Here is a 23593-nt window from a genome sequence, read left to right as displayed (position 1 = left end):
TAATTGACAGTGTGAATATTAAGTCCACTTTTATGGATGAGAAACCGAAATAAACAGCAGGCAAAACCCAGCCCTGCCACAGATCCAGGTTTGAATTTACCAGAGTACTTAGCATTACATAGTATATTTATTCCAATATTACTGGATATGGTTTGCATTGACTTCCATCACAGGTGAAAATGTGGAATACTGAATTTCTTCTGTCCACCCTTGAAACGACTTAACCAGCCTCACACAGCCACAGCTGAGGTTATTTTGTTAATGATGAAACCATCCTTTCCTTCTCCAAATTCCCTCTTCCATTTCATAGACCCCTCCTCACCTTTGCAAAAAAACAAGCCAGCTTTAGACTCCCACCAGTGCTACCACACCTCTCCCACCACCTCAAGTCCCTGTTTTGCTCACATTGTGCTCCACAGAAACCCTCCAGGCCGCCTGCAAGAAACCTGGACTGCTAACCGCACAGAAAAACTCCCCAGATTTTGTTGTTGGGTTGTTTATGGATGGTTCAGCAACTGCAGCTGGGAGAGCTTCCCCAACTCAGTAATTCAGCCCAATGACCAGACACGGGCGCGGATACGCAGCACTAGGGCCACCTCGTCTCCCAACTGCTGCAGGATGCATGGATTTTGCTCTGTGCAGCAGCTGCTGACGTCAGCTCCTTTTCAGATCGTATGTACTTTATTTTAACCATCAGGTGCTCTATGCTGTGTGCAATTCAGAGCAGATACCCTCCTTAATGAGGGCTTGGTCCAAATCCAGCAAACAGCAGGCACCACCGCAAACAAACAGATAACGAGCAATCAACTGAACTGGCTGCTGGAGGAACAAAGGCATCTCCTAGTTCATCTTGAGTTTCCTGCTTCAGCCTGAAAATGCAAGTATATCACTCAAGGGCTTCTGTTCCTTTTCCTTTGAATGGCCACAAAATCAGTGGGGAAAGATGAGAACAGAGAGAAAACAACCATCGCCACTGGCCCGTGTATCACAGGAAGGTGTTGATTCAAGGTTTTCAAGACAAACTATTGCATCAAAGGACTCAGACCTATCCAAGAGGCATCAGTACCCACGATGGTGCCCCACACCCACTGATAAACAAGGGTATGGGGAGGTCCAACACCACACATAGATATTATAGGGACCAGAAGGGAAATACTTGAGTAATTCCTACAGGAACTATAAATTATGGGTAGCACCAGAGAAGCCTCATCTGAAGATGACACTAGGGTGCCACTCAGAATATTAATCAGTAAGTCAAAAGCCAAAAGACTCATGCATTAAGCACTGAAAAGTATTATGTGACTGTGCTGGCATTTATCAGCCATTAGACATATCACAGGACCTGAAAGAAAACAAAGAATATGAGCGGCTTGTTTGGCAGTGCAAACTGTTCTGCTATTTTGCAAAGTACAGAGCTTTGGTGGCACAAACTGACGCATAAGACATGATTTCCCACTGGATAATGACAAATCCTGAAGCAAAAACTCAATCAGAACATGTCTGGGCTCACTTGGCCTTGCAATTATTTTTTCTCTTTGCTTCTTGTTCATCTCAGCGCTGCCACTTTTGGGGCGTGTGTTGAAAGCTTAACTGACTCATAAATGTCAGCGCAAACTTTAACCTATAAAGCCAGGCATTAAAATTTCATGGCACTGGTGCTGAAGGCAGCAGGCTAGCACAGTTGCAATGGTATGGAGCAGAGGCAGCAGTTGGGATCATCAGAGAGGAATTCAGAGGTGTTAAGAAACCTGTGTTTTACACACAGACAAGACACTGCCATCCTGTACCCTAGATGTGCCACCACTCCTGCCCTGTCCCCATTAAGTTTCTGCATTTTGTGAGGAAAAGACAACACAACCTTGCGCACTGCCATAGCGCCTTCTCCTCTGGCTTCCGAGACAGACTGTTCCCAAAGACACTGCCAGCAACTGCACAGCTACTCCTCACTCCTTGTCTAGACCCAGTATCACTTAATATTTGTTTAAACCATATTCACAGAAGCACAGGATAAAGAATGGCTGAGCAAGCAGCAGGCAGGGCAGCAGAAGTGATACTTCATTGCCTTGCACAGGAATGCCTTGTGTGAGCACTGGAGTCCCACAGGAGTGATGGATGCCATGTGCCAGGACTACCATGGTCTTCTGAGCTTGGAGTTTCTTAGACACCTTGTTCTACCACAGGTAGCACAGAAAAAACCTACACCTGATCTCCCTCTGTTGTTGTTTTCTAACTGAAAGGCAGGTGAGCTTCTGCCCTGAGGGTTATTGCTGCTGCTGGTTTGAAATTCCTGCAGGCTGCAACAAGCCACCTTGACCAGGGTGCTGCCAGGGAGAGACACAACTGTCAGCAGCTGGATTCTGTGGCTCAACCTTCCCTTCCATGAAACGGCAAGGGATAAACAGGAAAAAACAAGAAACCCAGCATATTAGCAATAGTGCACATCTTGCCTACATTCTGTCATCTTCGCAGGGCCTGCCACGGGTCCTCCTCAACCTGGAGCCACACTCACTCTCTGCTGCCCAGAGGGAGGCCGCCGAGGCTGGGAGCACCGAGGAAGAGCAGGAGGAACCTGCCAGGTTTACAAGACAAAGACATATAACACACATGCCTGTAGGATCATGCAACTGGAGACCATCGTAACAAATTAAAATGAGGGACGGTCATGAAGGATCGAAGGGTAACCTTATTTCTTGCAGCACCGAAGTTTGAGGGCCAGTTCCCTGAGCTCCTGCTCTCCCCTTCCTCGCGCAGGCTCCATCCTGCCTCCTTGCTCTGATTTACTCTGCACTCATCTTCACCTAATCCTGCTGCTCGGCTTTTGCAGACATGTGAGAGGTGCCCCCCCCCCCACCTGCCACCTCTGCACCTGGAGGAGTGTTACAGAGCATGTGGCACGACCCTCAGCTGCGTTACCTGTGCTCGCTTCATTTCTTTCAAAGGCTGAGAAATTGCCCCAAATCTGACAACAGTAATGGGAACACTCCTCACACCACAGCAACTCTGCTGCAAAATTCAGACCCCTTTTATCCAGACCAGCGGCACAGCAGCTTCCACACTGCATGGCTGCAGGACCGCAGCTCTCCTTTGTTTCGAACGCAGCAAAACCAACATCCCTCTCCATCTCCCACTCAGATACAGCTCCCAATTTTTGCCGGAACTTTTTTTTTTTTTTTTTTTTTAAATTCACCCTGAGCTAAAAACTCATCATGGAATGGAAAATTTCAGCTCAAACAAATTTTAAATGTGGCAGAATTACAAGCTAATGGGAACAGGATCTGAACTAGGGTGTGCTGGACAAGTCTAACTAAACACAGCACCAGCAGCTCCGCCTCTAAAGCATATTTCGACCCACTACGTAATTAGACACAATTCCACAAACAGGAATTATGTAAACCACGCTGCATATATTATTTTCAAAAGCCCCAGTCATTCACTGAGTACATCTTTCCATTCACATGGATCCAATTACAGAATAGGCACCCAAGCTTTCTGGGACAACCAGAAAAGAAAGAAACAGTTAAGCCACGATCACTATGAGCACACTGACTTAGCTTCATTTGGATGGGATCATAAACCTGCTTAATTCTTAACAGACTACTCTTAAAAGTCTTTACTGCAGGCTGTTGCCCTAAAATTCCTTTATCTCCTTTGTCCCACCTGTATTTCTCTATAGAGCAAAATCCGTAACCTGGTGCCAAAAGCTCACCTCTTCAAGACAGCTTGCTTGGAGCAAAAAGTAACTCCGTCATACAGAGACGTCATAACTATATATTAAAAAAACAGAGGAACTGGTCAAGCTGAGTAATGCAATAAGACTGAACTGCTTCTCTCCCTGGAAGACTCATAAACCTGCCTATAAAGTCTATGAGCCGGTGTTTTCAAAGATACCACCTCCTTGTATGTCTTGGATTATTTTTCCATGCCAGATGCATGTTTAAGAGAGTAATACAAACACTGCAGCTTCTTTAATATACTCTTTTAATGCCACAACAGTTTGTAAGCTATTTCCTTCAACATGTTTTAGTAAGCCTGTATGAAGGAGAATCCATTCGGCAGTATGGATAGTGATTACAACATGTAGCCTGAGGATATTCCACCTCCAGACCTACTACCATCCTTCTGCATGGAAATGAAGTCCATTCCTAGCAAACCCTCCAAGGGTTTGTGTTGTAAAGTGTAAACGGGATGGTACAGTATATACAACTTCATAAAAAGTACAGAAATCCACCTGTATACCACAAAACATTTAGCTTTTCATCAAGTAGCTTTGTAGCCCATTCACTTTTTAAAGAGAAAACTGTGCAAGTGCATCCACAGAACAAGAACTCATTAATAGCAACTTCTTTGGACCACGTTGCCCTCAGCTTGCTGGAACAGTGGAGATTCTTCTCACTGAACACCATTCTGTTAGCAAAGACTCCTCTCCTCAGTCTGCTGAAGCAGTTCCCTAATTTCTCCTCATCTTTCACCGACTACTCCTTATAACTTTTAAGACAAAACAAAGAGAAATGCTCATTCTTTTTCAAAGTGTGTTTTCACAGCAGCTGGGATGGCCTCTCTTCAATGCTTTGCTATGCTATAATCCAAGATTAGGAGCCTATAATAAAAAATAGCCACCAGAGATGCCAGTATAGTATACTGGTGTCCTACAGGGCTAGTGTTTTGTCAAATCCTAAGCTTTTTGCAATTTTCAAGGTAATTTTACCATGTTGTTTACACTGAGTCTTAAGCTGTTACTTATAAATACAACACAAGTGTCTTACAACGATGAATCCCATCATTTCAATCAATGCAGAAAACAAGTGGCAAATGACAAAGTATACTTTAAAGTTGTATTCTGCACATTACAGATTAGAAAAGAATATCTTTTAACCAAGAAAGATGAAAAAAGCTCATATATCAGAGGGAAATAATCTAAACTTCAATCACATCTAAAGCTCTGTTAGCAGGTTTGTCGTACGATCCTTTCGAATTTCTTGTACACTCAGCAACTAGATCTGATAGTAAACATCAAACCGGGAAGGCAGCTTTTGAAAATCCAGGCTCAGCTGATACAACGCTTTTAAGTCAAGTTCAAAGTAAATTTTGAAGATGAGATAGCGTACTACACCTGAGTGTTTATGACATTCAATAGGAGAAATATGCAGCTCCACACTGCAGTGTACCCTGGATACTCCCTCCTAGTTCTCATCTTCTCTGCTCTGCCTCAAAAATTAACAGAGCTAAGTAACTCATGACAAGTTTAAAGTAACAGCAAAGGAGCGTTACTTTGGCATACTAGCGTAAGCAATATGCTACACACAAAAATCAAGGCAAAAAACACCCTGTCCTGCTGATCAGCATTTACACTCGCTAAAAACTCCGCAAAGCCCCACTTTGCTCGAACAGATGTGGTACAACTCCTCTGTGAGCTCTGTGCTTTCATCCACGAGCAAAACCTATTTCACCTCGTTGGCAGTCAAGTAATACTGCACATTGTTAACCTTGAGGCCACTATCCATCTCCTTAAGAGCAGATAACACTGGAACTCTTTAAGAGACATAACTTCAGATATTCTTCCTAAAAATAACACTCTGTTCTGCTTTTGCTGCTGATGGTAAAACTTGCAGGAGTGTGTCTGCACAGGAGAGTTATTGGAGTGTACACCTGAATGTCAGAGCTTGTTTGCCATCACTTGATTTTTATCATAAGTAATGTAGTTATGCGAGCTGCAGTAGAAAACATTACCCAAAAAACTTTTTCTGCTAGAAAATTGAAATAAAGGATAGAAGTCAGCTGTGCTGTGACACTGTAACACACTATTAATAAAGAACGAGTTACAGCAAATCCGCCTTATCACCACACACCAATGAAAGAAATGCTGTGCCAACAATATGTCCAAAACCATAAGAAATACTCCAACAACAACTTTTAAATTTTCCATCTGTTTCTTATAGGATGATAGTCGACATTACAGATCGTATACTTTCACCGCCTCGAGTGACACTTGTCTTGGACACTACAACCGGCCCTGCTTGGAGTGGGAAGGGAAGGAAGAGTTACGGTACCAGCCTCTGTGTCCCGGCTCTTTCTCTGGCTGGAGGAGACCTCCAGAAAGCAGCACATTTAACAGAGCACAACCCTCTTCTAAAGACAGTATAAATTTAAGCTATGTTTCAAATTGGGACTGACTAGACCATTTCAGTCTAAAAGGATAAAGGATAAAAGGAGAAGACCTAGTAATGAAACAAAAATACTATTAACAAGGACTACAGATAACTTTCAAATGAGTAACTAGTATATCCTTTTTCAGTGTTTCAAGAACAGTATGAGCCAACAGAGAGGACAGGGGATCTAGTCCTGGAACTGGGTCTCTTTATGTCTAAGCACTGTAAAAGACAAGGAAAATTAGATGTTCTACCTTACCCATCTGTCAGCATCTATAGAAAAACTGGAGTGTACTCTTACCTTCACAGATTCTGTCCAGTCGCTGCCGCTTGACTTTGTGTTTATCCACAAGTGCCATTCTTGATGGTATTTTGTAACTTTCTGATTCAAAAAGCAAAGCACTCCCCCAGGAACTTAGGAAAAATCACAGGGATTGGCGTGCATACCGCCACTGTCGATCCTGCAGAGAAAGGGAAGGATTCATTAGGGTTTCCAGCATGTCAGGTGAGACCTGCCCATCCCCAACAGCAGAGAGGGTTTCGGAAAGGACAGCTGTGAGTTTAGCACTGCCAACTCCACCATCCCACCGGTCACACATCTTATACTGCACGTCAGGCTTACAGCCGGCTCCTTTATCTTCCTGGTGATCAGAAAAAACAGCATTGTACACAAGAACTGCTGAAGCACTGTATGGCCTTCCTACTTTTATTTCTGTCTTAAAAATCTATTCCTAGCAGATAAAATCCATTAAGCTATTTTGTAGGCTCACAGACACTGAAAGATTCTTAGAGAGCGTATGAAAAACAGAAGGAGCTTTTGCTCTTCCAGTACTTTCACACACATACACACACACACACAAAACCCCTGTCATGTCTTGGTTAAGCCTTGCCCTGTAAAAGTCATCAATGGACCTTGAATTTGCAACTAGACCTTGATCCATATTCCAGCTGTCACTGTAGCCTGTCCTTACCTTCAGACTTGAAGGACTCACATTAAACTTTGGGTGCCAGGGCTCTGCTCTTTCTAGCATACACGCTTCTAAATGCTAATGAAATAAAGCAATCCATAGAGTGATATGTGTGGCTAACTTACAAGAAATGCTCTACAAAGAGACATAACAGCTGCAGGCTGTCTACATGTTGGTGACACGGAGGAAGACCCTAAACGGATCCTCTCAGGTGTGATGCTTTCCTTCTGCCAGAGCGCCAAAGGTGTGTTTAACCCCCGGACGCTCCGACCTGAGCCCAGGCTGCAGCTCCTGAATGTGCCACTGTGGCACTTTTACCCAACAGCTTTGCTGGAAAATCCAGGTACGAGTTTTTCAAAGCAGATTCCACAGCAGCATTCATGAATCGTGACATACAAGAAAAGACGTCATGCTGACAACTGAATTCAAACAATTCAGCGCTACATGCACTGATTTTTTACCGAGTTATGCTATATGACCAGTGAATCAATATCCCCGTTTCTATTTTAAGGTGAAGATAGATGACCACGCTAAGTGCTACAAACCTTCCAGGGATGGATCCTGCTCGAGAGGCTCCTGCCCCCACCAGCCATCCACTACCCTTTTAAGCCCACTTAAAGGCACCAAAAGAGCAGAATTAGTGCAAAGCTATGATTTCTGGAAACAAAGCAAAACACCACCACATTTTTGGAGGCCTTGCAAAGAGAGAAGAGGAAGAAGACAGGGAAAAGCTCAAGCACAGCAAGAAATCCTCTCCTAAGTGGCCATCTGTATCGTGCCACGAAGTCTCAACCACCCTGCCTACAAAGTACAAGAAAGGGTTAACAAAATAAAGTCTGAAAAGCCAGCAACAACCATAAACTTGATACCACTTATTCAAACTGCCTTATTTGCAAACAAAATGTTTACAACAAAGTAAAAAACCACCAGGTTCATGTACTATAGGACAGATGAGAAGAAGACACCACGAACCAGGAAAATCCAGGCTGATGTCCAAAAGTTGACCTTGGGCAATGTCTGTAACCTTCTGCCTCCCCTTCTGTAGAGCCGTGATAGCAACAATTAACCCATCCTCTCAAAACACGTCAGGTTCTTCATATTCACATAGTCCAGTCAGGTGTTTCTACCTCACATTTTATTCCTCTGCAACAGCGTACAGCTCTCCTAAAAACACGCCAGTGAAGCAATACCTTCCCAGAAAACACAGTTAACAAATGCAATAGCCTAGGCTGAGCTTGCGAGGGGTAAAGGCTCTAACAAAGCCGCTGCGTACTGAGATGACAATTTCATGGAGATTATTGTTATTATTATAAATGGTTATCAATTATGCATCACATTGAGAGTTAATTTATAAAAGGAAAAGGGTTGTGTTGGTACAACTGAATTCTGACTAAGGGAAGATAGGCGATTTCCTGGTAGTTAATGGCCAATTTCCCAGCAGCGCAACTGCAGCATAATCTCTGAGATTTATAGCAATAATTAATTGATTTTTTTTAAACATAGGGATGCTAAAGAGCACGATTCCCACTCACATTAATAATTAATGCACCATTCTAAAAGAAGCAGAAAACTTCCATTCCAGAGGCAGACACTTGCTACAGTCAAAATATTTCTTACAACAAAACCTAAACTGTTAGTGTAGCTAAAGCCACGGTAGCTAAAAGCATTTCCATGATCAACATTTAAAAGCATACACATGAATTTTTACGTCTATTACATCCCACTCCAATTTCAGGGAGAAATACCAGGTTATTAAAAAGTCATGTCAGGGGAGAAAAAGTTAGCATTTTGTTCTGAAAATGCTGAAATGATTCATTATGTTGAGGCTGCAACTCTTTTCCCCTTTCTTTCCCAAACAAAATCAATATGCAAACTGTATTTAATTTTGACAGAGTGCATTTTCTGGGGGACAAACGTTTCCATTAAAGTTTTTTTCTCCTGCCATCTCAATTCCCTGCATTACTCCCTGGAGAAAAACTTTCTACAAAAGAAACTAATAACAATCAGAGAAATTACTGCTCATATTATCAGAATCCCGCACAGCTTAATGTAATGCCCATGAATGAACTCCTTCCTAATGATGTTTAACTATTCCATCTTTGTCTGACAGGTGTCCACGATATCAACCAGCAATAAAAGCCCAACTCAGAAGACTTATTAAAAATGTGGCAGGAGCTGCTGAGCAGGATTTGGCAGGGATGGATAAAATGGAGAAAAGCAGATGTGCAGGGCACAGAAACAAGCAGATAGTCCCTAGCCTTCATATGATGCTGTAATTAAGAAAGCAGTTCTTCCATTTGTGGGATGGAGGACGCAATTGGTTGCACACCCAACTTCAATCTACCCTCAATGATTTCTACACCCAACACAATCTCAAAACAATTGCAAGGCTAAGTTTCCCCTGCAATAAAATAAATATAATCAGGCTAGGCAGAACAAAAATCATGGTCAGCAATTAAAATACAAGAAAACCTCATTGTATAAGGAAATTTGGGAGAGAGAGGCGCATGCACAAAAATTGTACTTCATCTTCAGCAAGATTAGGAAACAAGTGAAGTGATTTACATACAGTAATTGCATGGCCATGTTAGCCTCCAACAGTGTCTTTCAAAATGTAAATTTTCTTGAAAACCCTCGGACACAATGATAGCCCAGCAGTTATTTATTTATTTAAAGAAGGGACATATTTAAATACAAAATTTTAGGAAAAAAACAATCCTGATGTGACACATTTAAATAGCTTCTTAATACTGCCTGTTAAATACCACAATCCATGAGCCAGAAAATGAGAGCAGAGAAAGCTCTTTTAGAGCTTATTTTTCCTGCTTTTGATGGAAAACGGAGAGAAAGAAAAGGTGATTTGGCAAAATAAAATGCCCTGTTAAGACAAAAATAAGAGAAAGGTGGCTTTATGAAGAATGTATTGTCTTCTAAGCTCTCTCTCAACTAGCACCGTTTCAGCATCTTTTTATGGTGTACATAGGTAGCACAGGAGCACAAACATGGGCAACATCTATTTTAGAGAATCCATCACAGGCATTGCCATCAAACCAGGGCAGCACCCAGCAGGTGATTAAGCACACTCCGGAGAAAAGCATGTCTCACGCATTCCCTCCCTGTGCACAGCTCTGGGAAAGAAGAATGGTGTTCCCTACACCCTGTTTTGCGATGAGCCAAAGCCGATGCGAGGGCACAGCCCCACTGCAGCACCGCAGGCTCTGGTAAGCATTGTGAAACCGTACCTGTGAGTCCTGCCCAGGGCGCAGCTCGTCGGCCAGGAGGTGATAAAACTGCAATTGGTGCCTTTCGAGGTGTGTGAACAAGTGGTACGAATGCACCACTCCTGCCAATGAATACATGGTCGTGGGTTAAGTGGGACTCCTCTTTAACTTCAAATACAAGCATCTTTCTAAACGATCAAAAAGAGCATGCACGCACTCCGGGACTCTTAGAGGAGTCAGAAACCCATTGCTCACAATTTCTGACTACATTTTCTACCCTCTATGAAATACAGCAACAACAAAATGGAGATTCTCTACTACAGAAAACTCCTAGCTCCACAAACTGCAAAAGCTCCCATTTCCCAACAAGCAAAGGAAAATTTCCATCCTTCCTCACATCTAAATTAGGTTTCCACATGTACAACTCCTTACTTAAGTAAGGGAAAATTCAGTCCAAATGCTTTGATGATACCACTGGACATTTCCTAGGCTCTTGGGAAAGGGAAGGTTCCCAGAGAAGGTTTTGTTCATGTGATTACTGCAGGACAACAGTCCTCCCAGCTGGAAGTAGACCAGGATGCCCAAGTGGTCCATAATCATGAAGTTAGTGTCTGTCAATGCCAAGGACAGCTCTCCCTGCAGCCTCCTTTGCATTAAGATCCAGTTTTCCAAAGTTCGATTGGACTTGATTTGAGATTTGAACGCAAGAACAGCCCTCAGAGCTGTGAAATGTGTAAGCCCTGCATTAGCATCACCAGGTGGTAACTGTGCTGAACTAGCTGGCCATTTCCACAGCTGATGATTTCAGACATCGGCAGCTGCCGTGGGGAGGACAGGAGGGGCTGGGAAGCAGAGTTCAGCATAAGAAAGGCAACGCGGAGAGAAGAAAGAAGGAGACACACAGAGATAATGACAGGGGAGGGAAGCGGACAAAGGAGACAGTACAATGCAGGAGGAACACTTTGAGAACACTGTGTCATCCTTCCTCCCTATGCCAGCAGCACATCCTTAAGCGTGATGCCCCTGATCAGGCCCCATCACCTTTTCCTCTCTTTAAAGCCCTGGCATGACTGCAGGGGAGGAGGGAAGCACATAGAAGGGAAGGGACAGGCAACACGATCCTTTCGGAGATCCTTTTTTTGGATGTTTTCTTTTAAAGCACAATAAAACAACATGCGGAACTGTCCTGGTTTCAGCTGGGATGGAGTTAATTATCTTCTCAGGAGCTAGGACAGTGCTGTGCTTTGGCTTTGATGTGAGAACAATGTGGATGACGAACTGATGGTTTTAGTTGCTGCTAGGTACTGTTTACACCAAGTCAAGGACTTCCGAGTTTCTCAGGCCTTGCTAGCAAAAAGGCTGGAGGGGCACAAGGAATTGGGAGGGAACACAGCCAGGGCAGCTGATCCCAACTGGTCAAAGCGGTGTTCCATACCACGGGGCGTCACGCGTGCAGTGTCTGCCTGGGGGGCTGGCCGGGGCGGGCAGACCGTTGCTCGGGCACTGGCTGGGCATCGGTCGAGGGGTAGTGAGCAGTTGCATTTTGCACCACGTCTGTCTTTCTTCCTTTCCCTCTGGATTTTATTCTTTCCCTCCCCCTTTTCATTATAACTGTTATTGTCATCATTGTTATTATTGTTCTTTCATTTTTATTCTGTTTCAATTATTACATTCTTCTTATCTCAACCCTTGAGTTTTACATTCCTTTCCAACTCTCCTCCCCATCCCTCTGGGTGAGGGGGCACTGAGCAAGCGGCTGCGTGGTACTTGGTTACCAGCCGGGGTTAAACCACGACAGGAACTCACCATGTCAAGACACCATTAAGCCCAACAGACCAGCAGGAACCAAAACTGGATTAAACATTTATATGAGTAGTGAGAACAAACATATTATTTATTATGGCTAATGAAAATCTAAGTTAATTTATTTTCTTTTAAATGCCTGAGGTATGTAAACCCTCACACTTGGGAAGAGGAATCACACTATTTCTCTATGGCCAGGGTTCAGACTTCTCCCACTACCTTAAATGCTCTCAGCCATTGCATGGGAAATAGGATGCCAGGAGAAACAAAAAGGTTTTTTTCCAATTTCAGGGAGAACTACCTTAGTGCCAGGCTCCCAGCAGCGTGCATCCCCCCCCATGGACCCTCACTACAAAACCACTGTTAATAACTTTTACTAGTTACCAGTATGAATTTTCTGCCACAGAGTGTTCAGCGATGTTTTGCATTAAGCCTCTCTGTGGCAATGACTAGATGACACCGTGGGTGTCAATAAGCATTATTTGTCTAGGTGCCTCCCTTTTTTTCTGCCCAGAAACCTAATAACTGAAGTCTTGCCCCTCCACTGCCTACCTTGCGCTGTCCCCCACCTGCTGGGGAAAGTGCACTCGCTGGGTGCTGCAGCCCTGCAGAGAAAGCAGTAACGCAGCAGGTTAAACCTGCTTCACAGAGAGCTGGCACTCCCACGTTAGCACCTGCTGATGGCAAATAAAGAGCTCTTCTGCTCTTCACCATGCAGAAAAGAATAACAACATGCTGTAGGAGTCTTGCGCTGAAGAACTGGTAACAATTTTGAGGAACTTGCTATTATATGAGTGAACAAAATGTACCATAACGGCATATGAGCCTGCACATCTGTTGCTAAATTAAATGCGCTACATAATGATGCAGACCACATCTTAAAACATTATGCAACAAGATACAGACTGTGCTAAAATAATAAGGCTTCAAAGACGACATTGAGGGCTGGATCTTGCATTCCTTTCAGCCCTTGAAAGTCACGGCGAGTATCCCTCATCAATTCTGTTCCATCAAAGCTGCTTGTTGACTCAGTAAAAGAATCACAATTATACATATATATGCCCTTCAAAGGAAAATGACATATGGGTTTGTAGCATTTTCCTTCCTTTCCATCATACTGATGCATAAAGCATGAGGCTTTTGTTTGAAACTGGAATTTTTTAAAGTTTCTTTAAGAATTGTATTTCAGGTAAACTGCACTACAGATTGGATTCTTGGTAGCCAGAAAGATGTTACAAAGACCTACTGGAACGTCAATATGCAAGTTGCCACAATAGTCATGGTACAAAAGAGAGAGGAACGAGATACCTATTTTATTTTTCAACTTTACCCCCCCCCCCCAATTTTATTTTTCAACATTAGTGACTAGTTCTTGACTTCAAGAAGAGAAGAGTCAGGCATGCTCCCTTGTCAGGTAATAAGAACCCTCTGTGAGTTTTCAAGTAAAACTAGGAAATACCAGAACTGGCACTCCATTCAATCCTAAAGCTAAAATACAAACAAGCAACGCAAACAGACAGCAAGAAAATTGCTTTAAAGAAAATAACTGTCATCTCTCTTTCCGGCATCAAAAGTGAAGCAGGTTGATGCTCTGCTTACCCTGCACCGACAGCCTTCAGGGGCCTGGTGGTGGGCAAAACAATATCCAGGAGCTGAACCCAAATTATCCACTTAGCTTCAAGAGTGCCTAATCCATCTGCTAATTAATCATGGGCCTCCTTCAGCCTCTCTTATCTTGTTTTTCTAAGTATCTGATGCTGATAACACACACACTGATACTGCCATAGCTCATAACTGGCTGGGAAACTACCCTTAACCTTTCAAATAAAACAAGAGGAAACGGTAAATAAATAATCATATAGTCTCCAAAGGTCCCTGCCATACTGAAAAATACAATCTCATTCTATGTTTTACCAGAGTTCCTTAAATTACTTGTAATTTATTTTTACTAATTGCAAACATTAATGCTGGAGCAAGGTGAACTTTCAATGTTTGTGCACCTGCATAAACAAAAGCTCTCTTCTACTCAAGCCACTAGTTGCTCCTGTACCAAAATCAGCGTAGCCAAATTAGAAATCCCAAGAAAAATGACTGTTTGCTGGTTTGTCAGATGAGTTATGCAGTTACGTGGCCATTAGAGGGCATTTTATACTGCAGAGTGAACGGCTTGTCAACAGCATCTCTAACCCCCATCTCAGCTGCTGGAGAACAGTTTCTTGTCTACTCTCATTTAGTAATTGCCACTTTTCATCCTTTCCATATGCTGTATATAGATGAGCAAGCAAGAGCAAGGACAAAAGGAAAATAAGATGAAACAGCTATGAAAAGTCCTGGTTAAATAAACACTTTTGGTGTGCAGCTATTGTTGCTTCCAAGGTTTGGTTTATTTCTGTGCACTTCTTCCCCGCTGCTAACTCTGACACAGCAAACCTTTTTACTCTCACAAACAGCAGTTTGTATTTTAAGGTTTGAAAACGATTAACCAAGAATATTCTTTAAATTGTACCATGGCACTACTACCCATCTCTGGAGCTAGAGGGGAGAGCTCATCCACCTCAGGAGCTTCTGAACAAAGGCAAATCCAGCTTCCTCACTGCCAAGAGGTAGGACATTACCACTTACCTTCAGACGTCTCCTTCTAGTTACTACTATAATGCTAAAAGTGAACTTTAAACCGTTTACAGCTTCTGCTGGCTACGAAACCACACAAAGCCACCCACTTCCCTGCTTTGGTGGTTTTCCTCCCTCCATCTAAATACAAATCAAATAAGGAAAGAGACAGATATCTTGCTGTACATCTCCAAATATACGTATGTTTATAATCAGGGTGGCCAAACTTCCTGAGTAAGAGCTGCATACCAACATCTTCATGTGGCCAAGAGCCACATCCTCCCAACCTCCATACCCCCTTCCTGCCACACATGCACCCTGTGCCCCCCGTAAAGCCTCGCGTTCCTCCCGTCCCCACAGCTCTGTACCGCTGGCCCACCAAGCCCACTTCCCTCGCCGGTCTCTGGCCAAAAGCACAGAGCTGGCCACCGCTCACCACTGCGGCACCCGCCACTCCCGCCTATGCGGGGTTGCATTAAACATCTGTACGTAGTATATACTTCCACAATACTCACAAGTTACTCCTGAATTCCTCCTTAACCGAAAGTTCAAAACAGCAAGTACAGCAACACAAAGACTACCAGAAAGACCCTGGATATCAATGCTTTCCTTCGGGTGCCCAAGCTAAAGGACCAACACTAAAACCAAGACCACTTGTCTTTGCAACTCTTTCAAGTCCTTGGCTCTGTATCACTCCTAAAAAAATGAAATAATGAAGAAGCAACTAGATGAGTGCACCCTTACAAGCAAACACATGGGATACTCAGGGAGTACAGTTCTTCCTTCCCCTATGGCATCTCCCCCTCACAGCCCGTCTGTGAAGGCACCTCAGTCCCACAGCGGTGCCCACCTTGTATGCTGCGTAACCAGCAGCTGCATCAGTGGGCTGACGTGACAGGAACATGACAGCACCCTCATGCCAGCCACCACAGCCCACCTACAGGTTTACAGGATGTAGGACTGAAGTGTCTCCAAGTCTGAATACTACCTCTGACTCTTAATTTCTTAATTCTTCCATGATCAGGATCAGACAATTACATCTTACCCAAATGGCTCCAGCAATGAGCAGCAGCACGGGACATTCATTTTGGGTCCTGTCGCACAGCAACCAAACGCTACTGCAGGGCAATAGCACGGATGTGTACTGTGGATGGTACGTACCTTGGTGGCCTCAGCCCAGCTCCTTAGGGGACACATGCCCATATCCCAGGAAAGATCACAGTGGTGCACACCAGCCCACACCTTCATGCCCCAGGTGAGGGCCAGAGGAGGAACCATAAGCACCGACTGCCATTCACTCAGGATGGACCCATCTCACCTGAAGAGCACAGGTGAAGCCCCTCATGCCCCAGCAGACCAGGAGACTCAGCCCCTCACTAGCACACTGAACTTCCCCCTAGGGAACAAACTCCTTGTGTTTCTCATTATATCACAGATATCTCAAGCTTTTTTTTTATCAAATCTCCTAGAGCCTCTCCTGGGAGTTCTGCCTGGGCCAGGAATAGTGAAAAGGAGAGGTGACACTCTTCTGTCTCCAGAAAATCTTTGGAATTAGTTTGCCCTTATCTCAGTGCTTATATTTACAAGCCACTCTTACATAAAAAGTCCTCATCTGCATTGACTTATTTAGCAACATAAAATAAAATAGCCTGAAGCTATTCTTGTTGTGTAACATACTTTTTTTTTTTTTATGTAGATGATGCTCTGTGTAAAGGAATATTCAAAGGGGAAAACTGGGTTTTGTTTGTAACACTTATTACTATCACTGAAGAAGATATGTTCTAACAAGTCTCTGAAGGGGGAAACACATGTAATACCTTTAACAGCTCAGCTAATTCATCTTTTGCTGCCCAACTGCTGGCGAAATCTCAAATGGAAAGTCTCAGAATGAAATGTGGAAAACCCCATTTCTTGTGGTCTAAGATCTGCTCCTACAATACAGTCTCTTTCCATCGGAGTGAGTCCTGTTTGTCAGCACACAGCAGCTCTACTCTAAAAAAAAAAAAAAAAAAAAAAGAGTTCAAGAGTTCAAGGCTACGTCTCCATTCAAGCGTACACCCACAATGCAAACGGGTCTTGCCGTCCTGTGCTGAAGGCACTCCTCTCCCCACAACCTACCTACAAAAGGGCCTTGTCTAAGGGAGATGAGAAATGAAGGAAGGAGAAGGATGCCAAGCACGGTGGAGAGGAAGGAGCCCAGCCAGATGTTGGGGCATCAAGGATCAAGAGGGCTTGGATCAAGAAACAGGTCAGGGATGAGGATGGAGGATGTCTTTTGGAGTAAGCAAGGGTCTGGCGAGCCCCGGGGGACCCTCCTGCTCTTTGGGCTCCCCTCATGCAAAACCCATGCTCCAGACAATACTGAGCTCCACAGGGTCAGGCACAAGCACAGTCAGGATGGAAATGTGTGACAGTTTTTCCATGAAGTCCCATGGGAAAGAGTTCGTCAGGATGCAGGGTAGCTTTGGGGCAGCTCAACTGCAAAACGCTGCCTCCTCCCCACTCCTCCCATCCCTCCATCCCCGTCTCTCCCTCCACATCTCACCTTCACTGCTCTTCCAGCATTGCTCACACAGTTTAATTTCCAGAGGAGTGAAAGGAGAGGGAAGGAGGGAGCCAAGTGAGTGGAGTGAGGTTAGATAACAGTAATAAATAAGATGAAATAATTCTCCTGCCACTAACCTTTAGTGGTAAGTCAAGAGTATCCTCTGCAACAAACACACATTTGCATAATCTACACATCTTTCTTAGAAGCCATGCCAGCTTGCTGTAGCAAGGTTATTTTGGGATTTAACACCACTCAGGTTATTGACCTAAATTTACACAGGCTCATCTGGAGCCATAACAGTCCATTGTGTGCCAAGGCCTGCTCGGGATGCCTTAATACACAGATTATTGATGCAATGAACTGTGACGGCTCCTATAGAGCTGTTACGGTTTATTGTAGCAACACCTACTCGGGTCCCTTTAATGCGCAGATCGGTGACACAATAGACAGAAACAGCCACTACTTGGGGATGCATTATCCGACGGATCATTGACATGATAGACTGCAATGGCTCCAGCCTCCTGCCTTAATGCTGCGAGCAGGCAAGCACACTAAATCCCCAGGTTCCCAAATCCTGGGGAGCTGTGGGTGCACAGCCAAGGGGTGCGGGGCCCGATGGTGTGGGGATGCTGCCCCCCTACCCACCCAAACCGGCCGGCTCCGAGAGGTGACATTTGCAGAAAGCAATTTGCTACTGAAAATAAGGATTTATAATGAAAGCCCCAGCGGGACCAAACTTTTAGCAAGAACAGCCACAGGCCTGCATTATAGATCAAGGCTAAAATCTTGTATGAGAAATACATGGAAATTAGCCAGAAAAATCACCGTCCAATTTTCAGCATTAAAAAAGGAAAGGAAAACATTTTATGTTCCAAGAGAATGTGAAGAAAGCGAGTGTAATAGGAAAGTGCACAAATATCTACATTTCTCCCTTCTTTTCCTCTTGAAGAACAAAAATAATCTTGAGAGGCTGACAGCTAAGCACAGTTTAAAGAAAGTCGCTTGTTTAGGGAGACCTCAGGCTGAGAAAAGGAAAATTAAAACATTAACACTAACCAAGTGTTCACAGCCTCTTCACAAACACCAGCGAACAGTTCAAAGAGCTGCAGCTGGCTTTCCACTATTGCATGCATCTTCCCCACCATTTACCAGCAGCTTTTTTTAACATTGGTGACACTTCACATTCAAAACTGCAGTTAAAAATAGGCCGCTGGTCCTCCTGTTTTAACCCTGCAAATTCTCTCTCCTCCCTTCTGCCTCCACGCACGCCCACTGGTCTGTCTCCCACTCCTCCTGCCCCACCACCAGCCATGGGGTGATGGAAGGGTGAGGTACGAGGACTGTCCAGATGCAAGCCCAGGGTCCCCCCATTGCTGCCCCAGGACCTCATCTGACCCCAGGAGCATCCCTCTCTCATTTCTTCCCAAAGCTGGTAGCAGGCTTTATTTGCAAGAATGAAGGTTAACGGGTCTATTCTGTACTCTTGAGTTCCCGTCCCACTGCTTTTGCAGGTGACATGCGCCTAAGGCTTTAAAAAAAAACCTGCCCAACACTAATGTTTTCTCTATGGCCTTAAAACCTGCAATCAACGGCTCAACCGGGAGCACAGAGAAAGAAATTCCTTTGTTATCCTGTAGCTACTTAAATGCTGAACCTTCAAAACCTCCTCGGGAAATAGGTCTGGTGAATGGCTGCCGCTACTACAAGGAGCCCTGCACAAGAGAGACTCAAAAATCAATATCCTTCATCCAACTTATCAAATTTACCGAGGACATTTATACAGTATAATTAAATAGAAAAGAGATACAAATACAGAAGAGTATTTGCACGGCACTGCATAGCAATTGTATTATCTCTGGAACAGAGGACACTTTGACAAAAAGGAGGGAAAACACCATATATCAACCAAAGAAGCCGCAAGGAGCATGGGGAAGGTCTCTGCTCTCATTGCTCACAGGCAATGTTTAATACTTAAGTAAAGACAGCCACAAAACATACATCAGTACGTATACCTAAGGCACTTCTGCAGGTCTCGTTCAGTCAGTCAAAACGATGCCATCAGAATTACGCTGGTGATAAATATGGTCCAAAACACGCATATCACCTCTCAGATTGGTATGGGGTCTCCAATACACGTTGGGGCACTTCACCCTCACTGGTGTGGAAGCAAAGCAGACACTATTATGTTGCTTTTCAGCATATGAATGTACCAAGTAAAATCGATTTTGCCCAGTAATCCACTTGGTAAGTCAGTGATGTTTTCCCCAACCAGCAGCCATCTCCGCAGACTCACAAGATAAAATCTTTTGTGCAAGGTTAAACCTGGGAAAGGCTGCCTGCCAGCACAGGGCAAACTAAAACACCGTGGAAAAGGCAACCTAGATTATCTGGCTATTTGTTAAACAATTCTTCTCACAAAGGTTGTATTACAAGGGTGCTTTGTGAACGCTCCTTGCTTTCAGGTAGAGCCAAAGAAGCTGGCTCCTTGCTCAAAGCCCCTACAAGCAGCACACTGCTGTAGATGCGGCATCTCTCTTGCCATGTTGACCTTAACATTCAGAACAGGCCAGTGCGGTGCTGGACACACGCTTAGGTCCGAGTGCTGCTGAGGAAAAGCCAGGCGCATTTGCCAAAGGTGCCCAACTGCAGGCTTTCTTCCACTTCTAGCTCAAAGGTTTGATCTTCATGGTTACCTATGATAATTAGGCATTGCCTCTAAGTACACTGACCAATAAAAAAATTATAGACAAGACAGGCAGAATTCCTACTCCTCAGGCAGGGATGTTTGGGATGTAAACACTTTGTACAACCAACCTGCCCAGGAAGACGTTAGCAGGTAAGTTGCAAGATGGACTGAACAGGGGCTGACAGAGGACAGGCACCACTGGAGCAGGGGCCGGTCGCACCGTGCACCGCTCCCACTCAACCCAGTTGCCGCAGAAGCAGTGTTGTGACCGCTCAGCAACATCCATTGCTGCTCCTTCCCTGCATGCTGCTCCCCCCGCTGCCAGGCGCCATGGGCAGAGGGGAAATCTCAGCCATCCGCTTTGCAATATACTCATGGGGAAGAGTGAGTATCAGGTTAAAGGCTTCTTTGTTGCCTCTCTTGTGTCTTGATTTTTTAATGTGAATCACGCTCCACTCTGTTTTGAGCAATCCTTTATTAAAAATGCTTCTGACTCATTTTCTCTAAACTTCAGACCATAAAAATGGTAATGTTTGGGTAATACTCAGGAATTTTAAAGATTGTGCATACTTCTCTTTTTAATCGAACAGGAAAAGGAGGGTAACCTGACCCACAGAAAGAGCTATTTGTCCTGCACAGACTCACTGCTCTTGGATAGAAATCACAACTCATGGAGTAAAACTTCTGAACACCCTCCACTAAATACATATGGAGAGTGCTAAAAGAACAAATACAAAACAAAATATCTCTTTAGGGAAAGGCCAAAAACTCAACAAGTGAAACCTGGGAATCTCTATCAACCTACGTTCAGCATGGTATTAAAAAAATTAGTTTATAAAGGTTATTCCATGAACTTTAAATTAACATACATCCCTTTCCAGATGGTGTAACCCAATAACTGAAAATCATACTGGTATCTATTCATATCCCCAATGTCCTCCACCTGAAACCAAAAGAAGACCAAATGATTTGCTCTCCGAACTGAACGTCGCTAACCCAGGAACACAAGCTGCGCACTACACAGCACAGCAAATAAACCGTCCTTTAAGCACCACAGGTGTGCGTTTTTCATCCCAGACATGGCAACACCTCGCCCTGCCTGATGACATCAGATGAGACACTACTGCAATGCCAACTTTGGAAAAAAGCTCTTCACCCACAGTCAAAGGTCTCGAATGAATTCACGGCATGCACACTCGCCTGCCTCCATGTTTGTCTCCTCCATTACCTCACTGCAGAGCTTGCTCCCTTGATCTCCACGATGGACTGGCCGAGGAAAGCAGGCTCCGGCCAGGAGAACCAGCACAGAAACTTCCTGTAGCCATCTCCAGGATGAACTAGGCATCTCTGATATTTTTGGGCACACAAGTCATGCTCAGACTTGCATGACCCTTGACCGAAAGCAAATAAAAAGGCAGCCGGAATGAGAAAGCTTTACTGCTCCTTCCCAACACATTTGCTTCCCAAACTCCTTCAATTCCTGCACAGATTCCCACCCAGCATCATCTGCAGCAGCAGATTTAGAGATGAGGTAGGGAAGACCACACAGCAAAAAAGCAACACCCAGGTGATCTCCAAGCAGAGCAGCCTGGGATGGAGCTGAGATCACTTTCACTCCCCTGAGCAGGACCATGACCTACAGGGCAGCAGAGGAGGAGGCACCAGCAGGTGCCAAGATGGCTCCAGCAGTGCAGAAAGCACTGAAGGGAAACTACACTGATGAAAACCTCAGCTCCGGCACAGCCAACCTTTTACTTTTTGAGCCTGGAGGTGACTCCAAGACCCCTTCCATTCTGCTCAACCACCACAAACAGGGATAACGTTGATGGACTTACTGCTCCAGCCATGGGGTTGCAAATCCAACCTGTGTGAGGATGGCTAGGGAAAATATTATAAAGGGAAACTCATTTCCCCTGGGCTGCCTGATAGAACCCATCAGAGGAAACATCTGCCATCCTCCGCAGAGGACAAAAATGAGGAGGAAGTGGTTGGTTCATCCAGAAAAGTCAGAAACTTTAAAGGCACATGGGTCCTGACCAAGGCAGGAGACCCATTCCTGCAGGTAGGTCTCAGCAAAACAGGTTAAAAAAGCAGTTTTATAGACTACTGAGTATGAAAACGGCAGCAGCCCACTTGATGAGGTCAGGGACTGAAGTGGCCTACGGTACTTGTAAGAGAAAACATCTGTTCATGTTAAAAGGTCAGCAGGAAATGAATGCTATTTACTTTGTCCTTATTGGTTAGGCCACCGCTCCTCGAAAGAGAACCACACATGGCTTAACTTAGCAGCGCTCACAAAACGACGAGAGCCCCGCGGCGGCCGTCCCACCAGCTGCCCACTGCCCAGGCCCCTCGGTGCACCCAGGAACACCCCAGGCGACCCCTGGGACAGGGCGAGGGCAGCCTTGCGGCCCCCCGGCAGCCCCCTGTGGGCCACCGCTCCCCACTCGCCAAGGGAGGGGGGGGCTGGGGGGGGGAAAATCCTTCGCACTGCCTCAGGAACAAGCCGTTAAAATAAATCCGTCAACATAAAAGTGAAAAAACAAGAAGTTTCTTCTGAAAAACAGGAAGCATTAGGTACATAGCCGCTTAAAATAGCGCCTGCTTGATTTGTTGACAAAACATGGGTCCCAAGGGGTTGTGCCTTTTTACTATTTTTTGTGTGTGTGAGTGAGTGTGGATAGCCAGGCTCACCTCCACGGCTGCCCGGCGGCGGGGCTGCCCTCCACAGCGGGCTGGCGCTGCTCCCCGCCGCCGCCGGGCCACCGAGGAGGCTGATGGCGGTGGGCCTGGCCTGGCCGCGCTTCCTCTGAGCGGCGCGGGGGCTCCCACAGGAAACCCCGACAGAAAACAACCACCAGCGCGGCTCAGGGCTTGCATGAATCAACAGAGGGCATGTTTAAGGCTGGTAACCCCCTTGTGAAAACTCAGTCTGAAGTTTTAAGCGCGAGGAAAGCTGTTTCAAACTTTCCCTGACAGGCTCCCCAGCTGGCTCTGTACATGTAGGAAAGTGCAGTGTGGGCCAGGTAGGACGAGCCACCAGCACCTAAGGACAAGCCCTAAAATGATAAGGCTCCGATCCCAAGCCCTCTGTTGACAAAAAGTTCACAACCAAGAAATTACAGGACAGTGCCTTCCGCAGAGCGAGGGAGGGAGGAAATTTTACACTCCAGCTTTCCGTCGAGGTTGTGTGACATTTTCCTCAGTAACTCTGCGGCTTGGGCTCTGCCCCTCGCTCCGCACAACGCACCCTGCCCTCCCGACTCAGCCCGCAGAGGTGGAAAGCGGCAGCGCTTTTTTGGTCCTAATTCAAAAAGACACATTAAAACAAGAACAACACTCCCAGACGATCTAATCTAGACTAAGACAACTGTACTGAAACGCAGGTCAAGATACAAACCTTGGTCTACAGACAGAGGCTGCCCGTGCGCCCTGTCTGCCTGCCTTCCCCTCACACCACACAGCACACCACACCAGACGCCAAGGGGCCCCTATCCTGAATAGCTAATTATTGGACCACATTAAATTATTACTCAAATTAAAATTTGTGGGTCTTCCCCTAGCCTAACAATACGCCTTTGACAGCAGCATTGCAAATACACTGGAGTAGG

The 23593-nt window shown here is 45.0% G+C and overlaps 1 protein-coding gene across 2 annotated transcripts in view; it reads right to left on the bottom strand.

Moving 5' to 3' along the window:
• CTBP2 (C-terminal binding protein 2) overlaps positions 1-23593 on the bottom strand; it is a 318873-nt gene that overhangs the window by 56579 nt on the left and 238701 nt on the right. For both annotated transcript variants that reach the window (XM_055800577.1, XM_055800514.1), the window contains one exon: positions 6448-6607. In XM_055800577.1, the coding sequence (XP_055656552.1) occupies positions 6448-6505 (58 nt within the window). In that variant the 5' untranslated portion in view covers positions 6506-6607. The remainder of the gene's footprint in view (positions 1-6447; positions 6608-23593) is intronic.

The sequence above is a fragment of the Falco peregrinus genome, chromosome 1 (genome assembly GCF_023634155.1).
Source record: "Falco peregrinus isolate bFalPer1 chromosome 1, bFalPer1.pri, whole genome shotgun sequence".
NCBI lineage: Eukaryota > Metazoa > Chordata > Aves > Falconiformes > Falconidae > Falco > Falco peregrinus.
This window is presented reverse-complemented; position numbering and strand designations above follow the sequence as displayed.